Below are 18,605 nucleotides of genomic sequence, written 5' to 3' on the forward strand. Positions count from 1 at the left end.
CATATTTGTAATGAGATAGGCGTGTGCAATTCGGATTTTTTGTGTTTTGATTAGGATCTGAATCAAAACACCCAGTTTGTTTTGAGGTCTGAATCTGACCCATCCAAATCACCTCAGATTTGATTCAGAACCAAATTAATCCGATTCAAATCGATTCCGATTAAAAAAATGAGTCCCAGGGCCAAAAGAGTGGGGTGGGGTGGTATTGCCTAATGGGTGAAGGCTACCACCCAAATTGCAGAGGAATTAGGCAAAGGACTGATTTTTGGTGGATTTTTGAAGTTTTAGTGTCTTTGGGGCAGATTTGGGGCATAAAGTGGGATCTGGGGTGGAAGAGTGGGTGGGGTGGTAGTGCCTAATGGGTGGAGGCTACCACACAAATTGCAGAGGGATTGGGCAAAGGGCTGATTTTTTGTGAATTGTTGAAGTTTACGCGTCTTTAAGGGTTTCCCCCTTAAGGTATAATGGAGGTGTATCGCTTCATGTCAGGGGGAAAGGGGTGGGCTACAGTGGTGTGGGATTGGTGGTAGTGCCCAAGGGGGGCAAGGAAGCTACCAGAATTTTTTCAAAGGATTTGGGCAGAGGGCTGATTTTTGGTGATTTGTTGAAGTTTACACATCTTTAAGGTTTTTCTCCATAGGGAATCATGTAGGTTTCAGCAGCCCCATAACTACACTTGGGGAGCGCTGGGGTGGCCCAGAGTGAGTGGCAGTGTAGTGAACAGAGGGTGCCAGCCACCCACATGGGTTTATCTACCCATGGGGTGAGGTGTTCTGAGTGTGGATTCTCTGATAGCAAATGAGAGTGGATTCATGGTTTGTATTGAAAATCTTATTTGGTACCAGAGAATCTACACTCAGAACACCTCAGAAACCTACATGATTTGTACCTGAATCAATTTGCACATCCCTATAATGAGATATCTTGGGCATGGGATCCAGGGCTAAACACAAAAGGTTACTGTACACTGTATTTTTTAAGGTTTTATTTAAAGTATAAAAACCAATAAGCATTGAATTTATGATAACTACAGGTAGCTGCACATGTAATGAAAACTAAGCCGCAACGTGTTGGTGCTGTGGGCGCATGCCGTCGTGGTTTCTGGATTTTGGAGCATTCCAGAAGTCCGGATTAGGGATACTCAACCTGTAATATCAATGTTACATAAACCCAAAGGTACATAACTTTCATATCTGCATGCAAGTCTACTGATGTGCCTAATTGTGTTGAATGTCCTTATCGTTTTGGGAAATGCTGTCTTTTCTGGAAAACAAGGTGGTCGTAAGTTCTGAACTTAGTGGTTATTTTATATACCACTCAAGTAAAATCCTGCACCTAAACTCAAAGCAATGTATACACTTCTAGTACATACTGAGCTTTGTACTCAAACTCCCCCATTCATTCACTCCAGTGGAGGAAGCAGATCTGTGCATCAAAATCTGAGAAGTCCATGGAAGTAAATGAAAAAGCTCCTGCACCAGTAAGAAATTGTTCAACTAGTCTGTCTGTCTGTAAGGTGAGGAACTGTAAAGTGCATTTTCATTTGAAAGAATAGCTAGAAGAGAATTATACAAGCATGGCATTTTAGCCTGATTTTACCAAAACCTAATTAAAAGACAGTAAAAAAATTCACTCCTGGATTATACAAAGTTATAGCATGTGCAGATGTGATTTTAATTTTCTGTTCGTCTAATGCGGGGTGGGGAGGGAGGTGGAATCTGTAGCCGTCATCTGCAAATGCAAAAATGCACAGATGCAGCAGTTCTGACAGCTTCTCTGTCATCAAACTAAAGACTCTGATGCACTCAGAAGGTTGACTTTGGGCCAAACTACATCTTACACTGCGAGATCCATGACTGACCTTCCAGCTGTTTTATTAATATTAAATGCAGCTGGGAGATGTCAGTGGTGTGCTAATTTGAGCAGGTGAACTGACATGGACATGGGAGCACTTAACTATTTCCTTGTTCCAAATCTATCTAATTAACACACCAACCTATTTGTTGCATGGGCTGGGGAAGTAGAACAGGCATGATGTAGCTACTGTATTTGTTTCTCAGCGAAGCAAAATAGCATGTGGGGATAATTTTTAATCAGGAGTATTGTGCATGGGAGGGGGGTGGGAAAGGGTTAAATGCCTCAGCCCTCCATCCAATCAAATCAGTGGTCCCATGCAGTTGTTTTAGTAACAGCAGATAATTAATCTTAATCTCCTGGTATAATGTGTAGCTTGGCCCTGATAAAATAAGGTGCTGACCTCTGTCCTCTATCTAACCTCGTCTGAACATAGCTTCCCTAAAATTAATTTGAGGTGGTTGGTTCACTTGCCCATGGGAAATTCTGCTCCAATCCCATTCTTTTTCATCTGGCAGAACAGTATGAATAGTAAGATTGAGAACTGTGGCCTTTTATTCAACTGGAACAACAACAGAAGTAAGCCATAATGGAATTTAGTTAAGACAATGGAAGAAGAATTCCTAACTACTGCCAAACACACTATGGGCACCTCAGCCTCAAAACTGGCAGCAGTTAGAAATGTTTTTTCTTCTGTCCTACTTGCATTATTGCAAAATCACTGCATTAAATATTTGATGGAGGCTGGGAAGGCAATAGACCCACTTTCTATATAGTTCCTGGGAAGCTCAGGAGAGCCACATATATCTTATGCCAGAAATCCTACATCCAGGTTCTGTGTCTACAAAATTAAGATTTTTCTGTCCAAAATAACCTATGCAAATCAGTAATATTTACATAAATTTAAGGCCAAATCACACTGGTGATTTAGGTGCTCGGAACATACTTGTTTATGCAGATTCACATGCAGTTCCAGTATCTTTTTTTAACCTTTAGTGCAACTTTTCTTTCTTTGATTTCTTTTCAGTCTGCAAACTGCAATAGTTCTAACTTCAGGTTACTTAAATGAGCATAGTGTAAGTTCTGAGCATGCCCACTTAAACTCTGCGCAGTTCCAAAGTTTGTGAGCATGCATGCATGGGAGAGCTTAGGAGAAAGGAATGGGCTCTAATACTGACTGTTCAAGTGGCTTCTAGTTAGGATCCGGTGACAGCAGACACTTTTGATAGGGTAAAACCCAACCCAACAACAAATCAGAACAACTGTCAGGAGAAAAAATATACTGAATCGTCCGTTATCAAATGACATGCAAATAATTGGAAGGAGCAAGTGATGAGGATTCAGGTAAACAGAAGCCAATTTTAGCCAGCACTTTGAAAACAGATTGACTTGACTTCGCTCAACTGATTAGAGAAACTGGTGCAACCCAGTACCTGTAGTTTGCTTAGGTCTCAAACTGCAGCCCTCCTAAAGATGTTGGCCTACAACTCTCATCTACTGGACAGTGTGACTGGAGATTAGTGTTCTTGTTTTTGGCCTACAATTCCCATCATCGTGGGCCAAAAGACTATGATGATGGAAGCAGTAGTCCAAAAACAAGTTATCCAAACAAGCTTTGTTATAAAACTAGCACATCAAAGATAATATTCTGGCTTGGTCTTGGACATGCTGTGCCGATTTTATATTTGCAGCATTAAAAAAACACCCATAATGGAACATTAGAAAATTTAACCCTCTGTCTGAAATGGTGCACTTCATTCTACCAATTCATTCAGCTGCATGCTTATACCATACATTTATGAGCTACTGAGCAGCAGGTTGGTACCAAAGAAAATATAGCCGATGCTGGTTGAATTTTAAAAGGGCTAGTTTGTGACCCAAGCTACCATAGCACAATCTTATTATCCCATCAACTTGCACATTTCCTTTGCATTAAATAGCAATAATGCATAGACTAAACTTGCAAATGCTACCACATTTGCTGCAGTGGCCTCTAGCTCGTAGCCTATTCATATTCTTATTTTAAAAGATACCTTGTAACTAGGATATTGATAATGTAGATGACTCCACAGACAGACACCCAACATTTTTCTCTATCAAAGTCAGTCTCTGGTAATCATTACACTGATTTTATTAGTGCATATTCATTGCACATCTTATCTACTGCAGAGTACCAATGTCCTTTAAATTAATAACATTGGCATTGATAACCTAGTTTGTGGGCATCTATTAGAATAGGGTCTATAGCTCTTTACTTTATCAGGCAGTCTCTGAAAAGGGATGCTCTCAGAGAATGATAAAAAAAATTGAATAATACCCTTTAGAGGTGATGCAATGTGACTGATTGGGAAGGTCAAGAGAAATTGCATTTGTAGTGCCCTTATTGTTATGTAATTTGACATGACATTTTAACTCTGAAATTGGTTTTAGCAACTGAGAAATGTGATGCTTTTCATGAAATACTAGATTGACAACCTATAAGAAAAAAAGATTCAATTCAAATTAGTCAAGGCTAAATTAAAATACTGCCTATTTAATCTGTCTTTAAAAAACTTTGAATGTTTAAATGTATTTTAGATTTTTAAAAAAGAGAATGCAATGGAAATATTAGCCAAAAAGTGGAGTACCGCTCAAAGTATAAATTAATGAGCCACAAGGATGAAGACAGACTTCTTCACAAAATGCATGCAGCTCACAAGATCAAAGCATATGTATTCTTGCTCTAACAATAATTGCAATCTATGAAGCAATGAATGCAAACATGATCCATAAAATCTGATCTCCAGGATATAACTTGATTCTTCTTTAACTTGTGTAACAACAGGATAAATGTGGAAGATGTGTGCTTTAGGACACCATGGGATGCCAACTGTGTCTGTTTCTTGAGAGAAACCACATCAGAACAGTAGTACATACGCTGGTAACCTCTAGACTTGATTACTGTGATGTGCTCTATGTGGGGCTACCTTTGTGCATAGCCTGGAAACTGCAGTTGGTACAGAATGTGGCATCCAGGTTGGTCTCTGGGTCATCTTGGAGAGACCATATTATTCCTGTGTTGAAAGAGCACTGGCTGCCGATATGTTTCCGGGCAAAAAACAAGGTGTTGGTTATAACTGATAAGTCCCTATAGAACTTAGGCTCTGGGTATTTAAGATAACATCTTCTTCGCCATGAGCCCCATTGTCCATTGAGATCATCTGGAGAGGTTTGTCTACATTTGCCACCAGCTCTTCTGGTGGCTACACAGGGACAGACCTTCTCTGTTGCTGCCCTGATACTCTGGAATGCACTTCCTGCTGAAATAAGAGCCTCCCCATCTTTGACAACTAACAACTAACCTCATCTCTGACAAATGAGTCCTTAAAGACTCATTTTTTCACCTGAGCATTTTAACATGATTGGGTTTTAAACTGTTTGAAGGTTTTCATCTTAATTTGCTTTATGTTATTGTAAACTGCCCAGAGACAGAAGTTTGAGGCAGTCTACAAATTTGATCAATCAATCAATAATATATATATAGTAGCTGACCCAGATAAGACAAAGGTGGGAGGAAATTATCAAATGAGGCACCTAGAACACTGATGCTTTATAGTGCTGAATATGAAGATGGGAGGAGATCAATATCAGGCACTTGAAAAAAGTAGATAGATATAAAAAGGAACAGTGGCTGACTTAGACAGATGCACATACCCAACTACAAGACTTCCAGCCTAAGACTGCTTATGGGAAATTTTAAAAAAGGCTTTTTTCCTGATCCTGTCAGAGTAATAAAAAATGGAGTAAAGTAAAGGAAATTGTGAGCATGAGTGATGTAGTAATGCAATGTGGGGGGGGGGAGTATGGGCTAGCATTTGGGAGTATGCAAGGGGAGTTCTACTTCCACACTAGCTGGAGCAGGTGTGGTGACAAAGTGGCTAAAGCACAACTTGCAAACAGAATTCATGCATATTAAATAAAGTGGGGAAGAAAACAGAGAAGACACTGAAGCTTTTAAAAATGCATGTGTGATTTAATGGCTTAAAGAAAAAGCCATAGGCAGAATTCTGAGATTTAAATTAATATGACCCAAATACAGTTTTAGAAATTCAGTACATCTTGACTAACTCTAAACCAGAGATGGACTGCAGAGTCATCTCATACATTCTCTTTCCCACCAGGCACCATTTAGTGTAGCATAGTTTCAGACTATGCTGATGCTTGGTATCAGATGAAATTGACTTTTTGTGGCTATTAGCATCTCCACCAACCAGTTTTGTTTTAGAATACATTTGCTTAAGTTTATCCACATGAATCTTTCCAAATGTCAATCTCAGAAACATACCCTTGGATTAATCCAATTAATTGGATCAATGAGACTTCCTATTATAGAAAGCATCACCTATAGCATTTTTTAATAGCTAAAATGGTTCCATGCTACCTCTGAATCCCCAGATTTATCAATGCTTCCTCTATAAAATCTGTACCAAAGTGTTTTAGCAAAGCTCTGGGAACACCCATGTGAGAAGGGTCAATCTGGACATTTTATCAGAAGCTCAACCAAGTGTGCACGCAACTGCATATAGAAATACCAATATGACCTTCTTTTCATACTGACTAAATTTATTAGAGATCTTCATATTGAAATGTAGTAATCCTTTAGATTACTTCCCGACTAGTACTATTGAGAAATTGAATCAGGATGTCAGTGTTTCTACAAATATGAAAAATGAAAGGACTATCAGACTTATAGTTGTAGAAACTATATTCCATATTTGTAGAAACTTATAGTCTGATAGTCTTATAGTCAGAACTGAGCAGATGGAGGAAATACTGGACTTGGGCAGGATAAAATGAGCTTATTTGGGTCAGATTTATTCCTTTAGATTTGTAGCTGTCTGATCACAGGGGGCACAGGGCAGATAGTAGCATTTCACTAGTGAGTTCCTTTAAAAAGCTTCAAATTCATATTAGGCATGCAACAAATGAAAACAAAGGCATTGGAAAACAAGCAAAGACACCCCTTCCCACTTCATTAGCTTAATTTAACCCATCCATCTTTCTACATATTCCATTGCTTTAGCTCTCATCCAAGGGAGCCCTTTATGACTAATGCTAATACCCCTGCTCAGTTCATAATCCCATATGTGAAGGAACCAAAGCTGTGAATCCTTTTTCATCACTGATGTGAGAACCATTCTCTCAAAAACATTTTTAAAAGATTAAATAATCCAGCTAAGTCCCCTTTCTTGCCCCATTCTGTCAGCTCTACTGGGCAGCTGATGTCAAAATTCACTCCTGCCCAGCAATATCTCAGATCTGTTCTGCTTTTATGTCTCCATACCTAGCTCCTTTGACCCCGAATTCTCTTCCTCAGATCTCACCCCAAAATGGTTTTGCTCGTAACTCACACCAATCTGGCTACAAACATTTCATTCTGTGGTGGCTTCTATTTCCTTATTCTTTGCAGAATAAGAAAGGACATGCATTTGACAAGACCAAACACAATCACATATGACAAAGCATTCATCATAACAACTGGCTGGATCTAATGTGTTTTGTGCTAAGCTGGTAGATGGGTATGCACTGGCACTCAATTTGTCTGAGCACACTTCATCAGAAGAACTTTTGCTTTAAGAAAATCAAACCTTCTGTTCAAGCTACTTCCCATTGCCATCCTTCATGCAAAAGACTTCATCATTAGTTTAGTTTGTCAGTTTATCAGTAATTAGAAGATGCACAAGGAAACACACAATAGAAGTTAAACTTTTAGAATAAATCCAATTTCAAAGTACATGTTTATTCAGGACATTTTAAAAAGTAGTATAATTAAATTGGATAATATACAGTAATTACTTGCCAACCATGGGTTTCCCAATTGTGGTTTTAAGTATATGCGACTGGGAAATTGTGACTGGTCTCACCAACGGTGACCCAAGTATCTATGGTTTGGCAAGATTTTTTGGCAATTTGGGGGAGGGGGAGTTTTGTGATTTCCAGAGGTTCAGGGGTGATTTCTGGGGGATCCTCCTCACCCCTTTTGCTAACTATGGCTGACTCAGGGTGCTTTTTGGTGGGTTTTTTAGTCTTTTCTATCTATTTTTTGGTATTTTCCCGACCACAATTCCCCAACCCGATTTCCAATGCATTTCTATTGCTCTCCAACCACGAATGTGCCAACCACAAAGTTTTCCTAGAACAGAACCCTCGTGGTTGGCGACAGATGACTGTAATTCAGTAATTCCCTGGATGTTTGTTTCCTTCATATGTACATACAGGAGACCTGAAGATATCGCGGGTTTAACTCCCAGAGTTTTGCCCTTTTGTGGCTAACTTCCTGGTACCCAAATGTCGTTATTGTGGGGGAAGATTTGGTCTTTTGCAGGGTTTTCTAGTTGGAATTTACAATTTACAGCCAAAAACCCTTTAACTTTTAAATCCCCAATTTTGCAAATGACCAAAACTACCCTGTAACTAAATTTGTGTGCTGAGAATGATCAGACAGCTTCTCATCTTCCTTCCTCTTTGCCTCTCTCCTGCTTTGTTATCTTCTCCCTTTTTCTACCTGCCTCCTCACCCTCCCAGTGATCTGCCAGCCTGCTGCTACTCTGGAGTTAGGTGGCCAGATTTGGGTTTTAAAAAGCCAAATTCTGGTTTACAGCCCATTTGACCTACGAGAATACCCCTTAGGTTCTGACAACTCTGGCTCAGCAGCATTTCCCTCCAGCTGTCAGCCCAGCTGGCCTCCTTTATTTTAGTGATGGCTGATCTCTCTGGGGCAAGGGAGAAGGAAGGAGGGAGGCAAAAAAGGGGGAGAAAGAGGCCCTGAATCAAAACAGAAATCATGCTCCCTTCCTTTCTTCTTCTTCTCTCCCCACCAGGTGGCTGCCACCACTTCTCAGCTGCTCATGTGCCTTTTAAATACCCAACTGGGCAAATAGGGTTTTAAAGCTGAAGAGCAGCTGGCTCCACTTCTCAGCTGAGAAACAGCACAGGATGCTCTGGGATGTTAAATCCTCAACCAGGCTAACGAGCAACCTGCACTGGTTCTCAGGAACCTAACCCCATGACTCAGGTTAGGTTTAACACTTGAATATAATGGTTTTAGCTTTTGCAGTACTTCCATGGAACACTACACCCACAATATACAAATAGGTCTCTTGTATTACAGTCCAATGTAACTATTTCCAGTTTCCACAGATACTAATCAGAATAGAAACATTCAAATATAGGGTGTATCTATCTATCTCTATAGCCTCAGAAGAACCCTATGTTGTTGTCACATGTACTAATCAATTGTACAGCGAGCTTGAGGGGTGAGGTTGGGGATAGTTCTTCCAATCTGCAGCAGTCAGCACAAACTTTGCGCAACAATGATTGGCTGGTGGTTCCCCATCATCAGAGCAGTTTTGCAGCATTTAAAAAAAGAATTACATTACTTTTACAATAGACAAATGCATTTTGAAGATTTTTTTGGAGGGGTTGTTTTTAAAGGCAACAGCCTACCAGGATCATTGGGCAAGGAAGCGGAGGATGGGTGGGAAGGAGAATGAACAACAGAGGCACAAAACTGATGACCAAGCATATCTGCTCGATAAATTGAGAAGTGGAAAGAAGCTTGGCCCATTCCACAGGAGAATGAGACTAGTAACTTCTGTTTGAAGATACATCTATATGCACTCATAGATAGAACTAATACTACAAAGACTCACCACAGTAAAATTCTTGCCTTGCTTAGGGATCATTACCACCATCTTTGGAGAGAATGCGGAATTCAAATTAATCCCCTGAGCTGTAATTGTGCTTCCACCACTGATGGAGAGAGAAATATAAAAAATTATATATATATAAAACCTATGGATACCAATTCACAATACCAGTTTGTATTCTCATTTTAATATTTCATAAAACTATTTTCTTTAGACTCTATAAGTTGAAACCTACTTAATGAAAGTAATTAATATAGATAACACAAAATAATTACTACAGTATATGCAATCACTTCTTTTTGAGAGATAGGTTCACTTTCACATGCCATATTAAAATGTATTACAACACAAGTATTTTACTGTATGAGACTTAGGAATATACAAAAGAAACAACATACTCTGTTTCGTAAAATACAAAAGCTCTAAGGCACCTTGGGGTTTTGATGCCGTTAACTTTCAGTTCAGCAGCTTTCCTTACACCTTAAAAAGCACAAATGATTTTAAGTAGAGTGCTTGGGAGCAGACGGTTCATACACTTACTCCTCACTACTATCACTACCACCAAGAAACGGGCCAATGAGGAGACCTGACCACGGAAGCTTGAACATTTTTTAGTCTCCAATGCTCAGGGAATATTAAGTTACTGCAGGATCTTCATGCTTGACAATTTACTGCAGTGAGAAGAGATGCAGGAGGAAACAAGTCTGAGGCTTACTGCCAAATCATCCTTGAGGCTATCTGAGGGGCAGGAAAATCACAAAGGCCCTCAAAAATAAACCCAAATCCAACCCAAGAGCTGCCCTTCTGAAGCAAAGAAGTTGTGGTTCTCCTGTTGTCTCCATTTTATTAGTCTTGCAGACTGAGCTAAGAGGCACCTTTTAAAACTGGTGATTCTCTTTATTTAGCAGGGGGAGAGCAAATGCCCCAATCCATCCCCAGCACAGCATCCCTCCAGTGGCTGTTGTTGGTGTCTATCTTATATCTTTTTTTTAACTCTGTGAGCCCTTTGGGGACAGGGAGCCTATTCATTTATTCCTATCTATGTAAACCGCTTTGGGAACCCTTGTTGAAAAGCAGTATATAAATATTCATCATAGTCGTATTAGTACTCTCTGTATGGTTTGCATTAAAGTCCCGGCAATGTTTAGGGACAAGACATTGAATGATCTAGTGGACTTGCCCACAATGATGATTCTTAATCATAACCAGGACCTACCCAAAAGCTGTACTGATACTGCACTCATCAAACAAGAAACACCAGAGAGCACTTGGTAAACATTTACTATAGTGACATTGTTCAGATTCATCAAGTTCCCCCTTCAAATACATACCACAGCTTTGTGGGAGCACAACACAAAAAAGTAGCTCCCATATGTACATACGCAGGGAGTCTGAGCAGTTGTGATACAGTAACATTCCCAAATTGCCAATAAAATTCCCCTTCACTTGTACAAGGCATTGCCTTCTTTGCATAACCCAGACTATAGTAGAATCATTTGGTATGGTGGCTAGAGATAAAAATGCAATTTCTTTAAGTAGATTATTTTGTGCGAGTGTCATTCTCTTATTTGTTACTACCTCTATATCAATGGAAAACTTGTACTCACCTAAGAAAGGATTTGGCTGGATAAATTTTCGAAACAGCAGGGTCCTCTCTGTATGTAAAGTGACCTGCTGAACGGAAGACTGAGTCAATTTTCATTCTAACATCACACTCCGAAACTTCTCTTTGTATAGGGGTGTAACACTCTATGGCATTATTGGACACCCTGCACAAGAAAGAACACAGAATAAAAATGAATGCTTGCTACTACTATAAGATATATACAGGATTAATACAAGTCTCTGACTCTGAAGTAAAGTCAGCTGGTACACAGATATCCACAGAAGTATACATATACAGGTCTAAATCAGGATCTTACAAGACAAATATCGTATAAGATGTAAATAAGATTTTGAAGGCGGCAAACTTTTCTTTAAAGAGTTTCTTCTAGTGAAATAAGATAATGGATAACTAAACCTTGGACAACTAAAATCTAAGTCTGGGAGTATCTGGAATCTGATAAGAAAATCAAACTCAAGTTTCCTATTCCAATTACTTTGTCAAAATATTGTGGAAACAATTAGTAGGGATGTGCTGAAATGAGATTTGGGTGTCCGAGCTGTGGGCACTTCCTTTCAAAAATGAGGGCTTACACAGCCCCTTTAAAGCTGAGGAGAGCAGGCCCATCCCTGCTCCTCCTCCGATGGCCACCCTTGCTGTAACCCTAGCATTCCCCAAAGATATGGGTGTCTCCCAGCTACCACTGCGTGACGCCAACATGTTCATGGCCTCCGTGCATGTGCAGAGGTAATGTGCGTGCTGGTGTTTTGCAGGGGCAGCTGGAAGACACCAATAGCTGGGGGAGCGCTAGAATTACAGCAAGGGCGGCCATCGGAGGAGCAGGTATGGGCTGTTCTCCTCTGCTTTAAAGGGGCTGTATAAGCCCTTGTTTTTAAAAAGCTATGTGCCCGTTATTCAGATGCCTGAATCACATTTTCAATACAAAAGGGAGAACACGTAAAATTGCGTGTTTTATTTATCTATATTGTAGCAGACAGTGTTATGCTTCTATTTTTATAGTCCTTCGTGAGGAAACTATGGCAAAAAAAACCTGGTACCTAGGCAGTTTTCAAGGCCTACTCTTGTGCATTCTGGAAATCACATTTTGGCACATCCCTAACACTCAGACTTACAGAAACTATCATTGTTTTAAATTGTTTTAACTTCGTTTTTAACCAGTTTTATTGTAAACTACCCAGAGATATGTGTTTTGGGCAGTATACAAATATGCTAAATAAAATAAATAAATCCATAACTGAACAAATTACTGAAGATGGTGGTACTCTTGTGATTTTCACTAGTAGAATATATGGCCAATCTTTATGAGAACAATTTGCTTTAAGGACTCCCCATTTTTTAAAAAAGTAGATTTTTGGATGTTTTTTTCAAGATGTTACAAATACAATTGGAAAACAATTGTAAGGGATAAACAAATAAATATAAGAATACTAAACAATCCTAACCTTTTGCGGAGTGTTGTTCTATTGCCAGACTCCTGTTGTACTTACAGAAAGAGACACGCTTATGCATGGGGTCCTTCTATGAGCAGAAAGGCTAGTTACGCATAGGGGTGTGCATGGACCAGTCCACTGAGAACTGGGTTAGTTCAAGTCAGTTTAAGCATGAACTGCTTCGAGCTGGCCCCGCCATTCGGTTTGACTGAACCAGTTCAGGGAATGGCAGTTTGGTCTGAATTCAGATCGAACTTCTGCCACCGGTCTGGGCACACCCCTAGTTATACAAGTCCAATTCTTACACAAGTTGAAGGTGCATCTGACAAGGGAGAGGTCTTTTATTTTGGGACAAACAAGATAATATACAATTTAAAGAATACCTTAAGATATCCTGTAAATTAATAAAAGTGAAAACATACTTTCATGCAATTACCTTGTTAAGCTGCATTGCTTTCTACCAACATAAACTTCTCGAGAATTTCCACTGCTTAGATATTCCCCTTTTAATGTCAGCAACGTTCCACCAAATCTTGGGCCATAGCTGGGTGAGATACTTCTTATTACAGGATCCTGCAAAGTAAAAACAATTTGTCTTTGTTTTTGTTAATGTTCAAAACCATACTAGAGGAATAAAAAAGTACGGGATCCTAGATATTTTTTATGTATAATTAATTTCAGAACTGAAAAGTTAACCATTAACACTTACCACATAAGAGAATGTACTGATGGAAGCATTAGCTTGGCCGTTGGAAACAGTACTTGAAACATTAAAACTTGCATTCTTTAGTGCACCAAGACTGCACTCCAGTCTTCAACAAAAAAGACAAAGTCATTTTAATGTTATACACAGAACAGAATTGTACAAGCTAAAAAGTTTTTAAAGAAAAAGTCAAGTGACAGCTTTTCTTGTTGCAGAATTCTAATTTCTTTCTTCTTCTTTTTTAGAAGTTGGAATATAGATAGCTTGAAGCTACAGATGCTTTGTCAAGATACCTCCCTGATTGCAATGTGAACAACAAATTCCAGCCCCTCTAAGCCACTTTTAAAAATCCAGTCATTGAGATAGAAACAAAACTTCACTTTTTCGAAGATCCCCTGTCCTAAATGAGAATACATTGGTAAGAAACAAACCTACCATATTGGTTTTCCATAAGAGCATTACAACGTAAACAAGTTGTGTTAGATGTGTTTCTGAAAAAGTCCCTGATGGACTGAGACTGTTAAAAGCAAGTGCTTAGCAAATATTAATCCTTGTGTCAGCACATCACCACAAACCCATGCTGCTTTCCATATTTTGCAATGGTGTTACAGTGTTTTAGGAGGTTTAGTATCTGGATGCCAGAGTAGCTGTTAAAAGTGCCCCCTTTTATATTATTCTAAAGTAATACAGGAACAAAGCAGAACTAATTTGGCACTGGAACCAGATGCATCTGTGCAAGCAATGCCAGAGATATGTTTCTATTTGCCAGTTTAACAACACTATGGTCCGTGATGTTGAGATCATGCTCTAGCTAGGACACCCCTTCCAAACAGAAAGGACACATCTAAATAGTAGATGGTTTTCATTCTGGGGATTGTATGCATTCGTCCAACATTTCTTGCTCCCCTAACCCACACGGGTCTTCCAAATATATGACTCAGAGTCAGACTGCCGAAGGATGCACAGCCCATATCGCTAGCTTCTTGCATTTAATGCATGGTATCTGCAGCACATGGTTAGGTGTGAATACTGGAACTTCAGACTATTTCTTTTATCCTGACAAAGATCTGACTTATGAGGAATAGCTTCTTCATGGTCAATACTACTGAGAACTACGAGTGCAGCAAGTACCATAACTGAAGGCTGGACCACCTTCTATTGACACAGGAAGGTTGCAACCCACCAAGACTGGCAGGGATTTTCTGTTAGTTCCTTAATGCCACACCTTCAGGACAAACTTCAAAGAATGGGTGACTCAGGTTATAGATGTTTTTCATTATCTAAATGCACTGGAATATTTGCTTACAAGAGAGTATCTTACTTGTTTTTGTTACTAGCTTTTACATCCAGCTTGCATTGCTGTCCCCCAATAAGAACTGCCATATTTCTTAAAGTGAATTTGTTACGCTTGCTGAATCCAAAGTCCGATCCGCACAGTGTCAGTCTTGTATTGCCATCAAAAGGTGCACTGCTTGGAAGAATCTAGGAGGGGGAAAAGATAGTTACATACTTCGGATTTCTGATGGGCTTTGAAGGCATTTTAAAAGCACAAACAATAATGGCAGAAAATAATTCCTTCTGCTGGAGAGTCCCCTACCCTTTATCTTAATTGTTCCTCACCTTTCATTTATCACAGTATGAGCTTTGCAGACAGTAGCAATAAATAATCCAGCCGCTGCTAGAAAGGTCTGAATTATTATGTTTGGGGGTACTGAACAAGCTCTGCATTGTAATAGTCTTTTTAATACCCTTTAGCTTGTCTTTTATGTCTTTCTTGTGGTATGTAAAAGAATACAATGTACTTATTTTATTAGAACCACATACTGAATAAAAGAATCTCAAAATGATGATATAACTTATTTTACCAGCCTGATGAAAGGTAGGAATTCACAGTGATGATAGCTTCAAAGGATATCTAAATCAAACATTGCCTTGGGAGCCACAAATTTAAACAGAGCTTCTACAATGCTTTGGCTGAATTGCTATCATTTGGTTATTCCTAAATTTGAAGTTAAAAATAAACTACCTTGCAGCAACCTACTGACAATCTAGAAAGGAAATGCTCTCCCCCACACCCCCAGTATATTGTAAATTGTACTGTAAAACATAACAATGGTGGGAAAAATGTATGAATACTATAGAAGTTGTACAAAATTCAGTGAAGGGTATTTGGCCAGGCACTGTCAATAAAAATCTGACAATGCTTTAGGGCTTACATGGGCTTTTAACAATATCATCTAATTTTGCAAACATTCAAGCCCTGGACAAAGAACAAAAGACTTAGCTTATGCTTGTGGTGAAACTACTAATGTCTCTTTAGCTTAATCTTTTATAGTGACAGTTATTTTATTCTTAATAAGCAGCACAATTGTGCCTTTCATCAAACACTGCTTCTTCAGGCTGCATCTAAAAGGAATGATTCTAGTAAAATGCTCCGGTTACTGTGCTCTTTGAACATCCAACAAAACAGGAAAATTTATTTTAAGACTTCAACATTTAACTTAATACTGGAAGGATTTAAGAAATGAAATGCCAAGGGGAAAGTAGGTATTGTGAACATGCTGCACAAATTAAACCATATAATAGTGAGATTGTTGCTCCAGTAGAAAAGGGGATACAAGAACCAAATTCAAGCCTACTAAAGTCCATTTGGAATCTGCTCCAGAGTCATTTTTCTGCATGCTGTAACATTTCCTCAATGTCTTATATTATTCCAGTCTTACAGATAGAAATTTTCTATCTTGTGGTCATTTTAAATGCCTCAGAAAGCTTGAATACTAAGCAATGGACAGTATATACATGCTTGGCACACGGGGTTAGATAGGCTGGTTGGACAGGTATACTAAGTGTCATGGAAAGGTGTAACAACTGGCAAACATGCAAGATCTGTGGGCTATGTGTGCATATGATGTATCTGGGCCCAAACTGGCACCACTAAATCAAGTGTGGCATGTAGACTCCAAACAAAGTAAGGCAGGAATGTGAATGTATGAACCACTCTTGAACACCACTGGTTACATGTGAGCAATCTCATTTTCTTCTAGTGGTGTCATACACATCAGTGATTGGCAAATTTCTTCTAAGTAAGGAGGAGGATCTGACCACAACACATAAACAGTTACCCTGTGGACACTTCAAGAACTCTTGAGTCCCCTCCTATCTGGGTGTGTGTAAAGGGGAAAAGGTGGCTGCTCATTCAATACTCAAGTAACTGAGGTATTGCCCGGTTGGACAGGAATTCCCACTGTACGGATCTGAAGCACTAAATTACAACAAAAGCTTTAGACCGCCCTAATTTTATAGTCCGCAAAACAAGAACACACACCACCATGAATATTTATTTATCTCTTTCCAACAACAACGTTCTCAAAGCTGTTTACATAGAAAATCAAATATTAAAATAAGTTGGTTCCTTGTCTCAAACGGGCTCACAGTCTAAAAAGCAACGCAAGGTAGACACCAGAAACAGTCCCTGGAGAGACATCGTGCTGGGTTTGGATAGGGCCAGTTGCTCTCCCCCTACACAATAAAGAGAATCACCACTTTAAGAAGTACCTCTTTGCTTAGTTAGCAAAGACTTTCCAAAATAAAATATTTTCCTAAAATGAATGAATATGCAAAACCTACTGGGGATTGAGTTTGTTTACCTTTTTAAAGTGATGTTTCTACAAGTGAAGCAATCTTTAAAAAAAATTCTATTACAAAGTTCTTTCTCTTGCAATAGTCATCCAAGTTTCCAAGCTTGTTTTTGCACTGTTTGTCATCTCAACTAATAACTATACTATTTTTTGTTGGCCTAAGCAATAAATTTCAAGGTATTTCAACAGAGCTTCTGAGCCAAGCAAACTGAGCTGCTGAATGAGAAATAAATAGGCATTACATGGAACTTTCTGGAGAGTTTTATTCCAACATTCCTTAATAATTGTACATTTTTATACGTGTGATCACACACGCACATACACAGGGGTGTGCAAAACTTATGGAGCTCAAAATGTCCGAGCTCGAAACAGAATGCCCTTCAATTTATGTTTCAAGCTTGGAACGGAACGAGAGCAGTGCCAGGGTGGGCAGTGAGAGGTAGCTCTAAGAATCATTACTTGGGTACTGCTCAGCCCCCGTGAGCAGCAGTGCCCCGCCTGGCATCTCGTGCTGATGCTGCCCTGCCTATGGTGCTCTTCTGGACTCTGTGCATGTGCAACAGCCATTTGCATGGCTGCCGCACATGCTCAGAGGCCAGAAGAGTGGCATAAGTGGGGCAGCCTCAGCATGAGATGCCGGGCGGGGCTGAGCGGTAACTAAGTAGTGATTGTTAGAGGTACCTCCAGCTGCAACTTGACGCCTGCCATGGCGCTGCCCTCATGGGCCAGAACACTCAAAACATTCCAACTCAGAATGGGGCCATTTCATTGGAACAACTGGCCCAACTGGTTCTTCCGACATAACGTTCAGAGGATTTTGGCAAATCACACTCTGTGAACATTCCTATATATGTATGCATGTATACACACTTTTTACATTCTACTGCAGGGAGTGTGATCACTTTAACCAAATGTTTCAAGGAAGAAATTGAGCTATTTAAAGAAAAAGGACACAAAATAGCATTCTATAGAGCTCTCACTCCCCCAACCCCCAAAGTATGTTTTAAACTTCTCTTTTGCTCTGGAAAGAAAGATTCTGTTCTACATTTCCCGCCACTGACTAAAGGCTCAGTCAAAGGGCTAGCCCAGCACAGATTTTAGAGCTGCCTTTTTAAGTTTTAGCTCCTCTGCTATGGGCTAACGTGGTCTTGCAGCCATTGACTAATACATATAGAAGTTGTATTTTTATCCTTTATTATTACAGTTCCTTTAACCCATGGCACTGTAGTCAGAAGTCAACATCAGACTAAATGCTGTTGCTGCCATTACTGCAGTGGTCATGCAACCAGGCTAGAATACATTACAAAATGCTGAAATAAATCTAACACAGAAGGCAAAGGGAGCATTAACACTCACTCAGTATGAGCGTTTCATACTTCTTTGTATTCTGCATTACAACCACAGTATCATTTAACATATTTTAATCACTCTGTTCCTCTGAGAAACTTTTTATATATTAAGGGATTTTCAGATTCCACTGCAAATGTCACACAAAGCAGGTTATCTTCCATTTGATAACGGGTGGGGCGGGGGACAAGCATGGCTCTCTACTAGGTTTAATGCACATGGATTTTAAAGAAACAGGCCTGAGAAGAATAATCTATTTTTTATTTTTAGTAGTAATGCCAACCGTCATGGTCCAGCAAAGCGTGAAATCTGCCTTAGCAG

The 18,605-nt window shown here is 39.5% G+C and overlaps 1 protein-coding gene across 8 annotated transcripts in view; it reads right to left on the minus strand.

Moving 5' to 3' along the window:
- Nucleotides 1-18,605, minus strand: part of MET (MET proto-oncogene, receptor tyrosine kinase) — a 159,195-nt gene that overhangs the window by 40,139 nt on the left and 100,451 nt on the right. For all 8 annotated transcript variants that reach the window (XM_053254301.1, XM_053254297.1, XM_053254303.1 and 5 more), the window contains 5 exons: nt 14,621-14,781; nt 13,306-13,408; nt 13,033-13,169; nt 11,150-11,311; nt 9,546-9,645 (listed from right to left, as the gene is read on the minus strand). In XM_053254301.1, coding sequence (XP_053110276.1) covers nt 9,546-9,645; nt 11,150-11,311; nt 13,033-13,169; nt 13,306-13,408; nt 14,621-14,781 — 663 coding nt within the window. The remainder of the gene's footprint in view (nt 1-9,545; nt 9,646-11,149; nt 11,312-13,032; nt 13,170-13,305; nt 13,409-14,620; nt 14,782-18,605) is intronic.

This window comes from Hemicordylus capensis, chromosome 5, assembly GCF_027244095.1.
Source record: "Hemicordylus capensis ecotype Gifberg chromosome 5, rHemCap1.1.pri, whole genome shotgun sequence".
In the NCBI taxonomy this organism is placed as follows: domain Eukaryota; kingdom Metazoa; phylum Chordata; class Lepidosauria; order Squamata; family Cordylidae; genus Hemicordylus; species Hemicordylus capensis.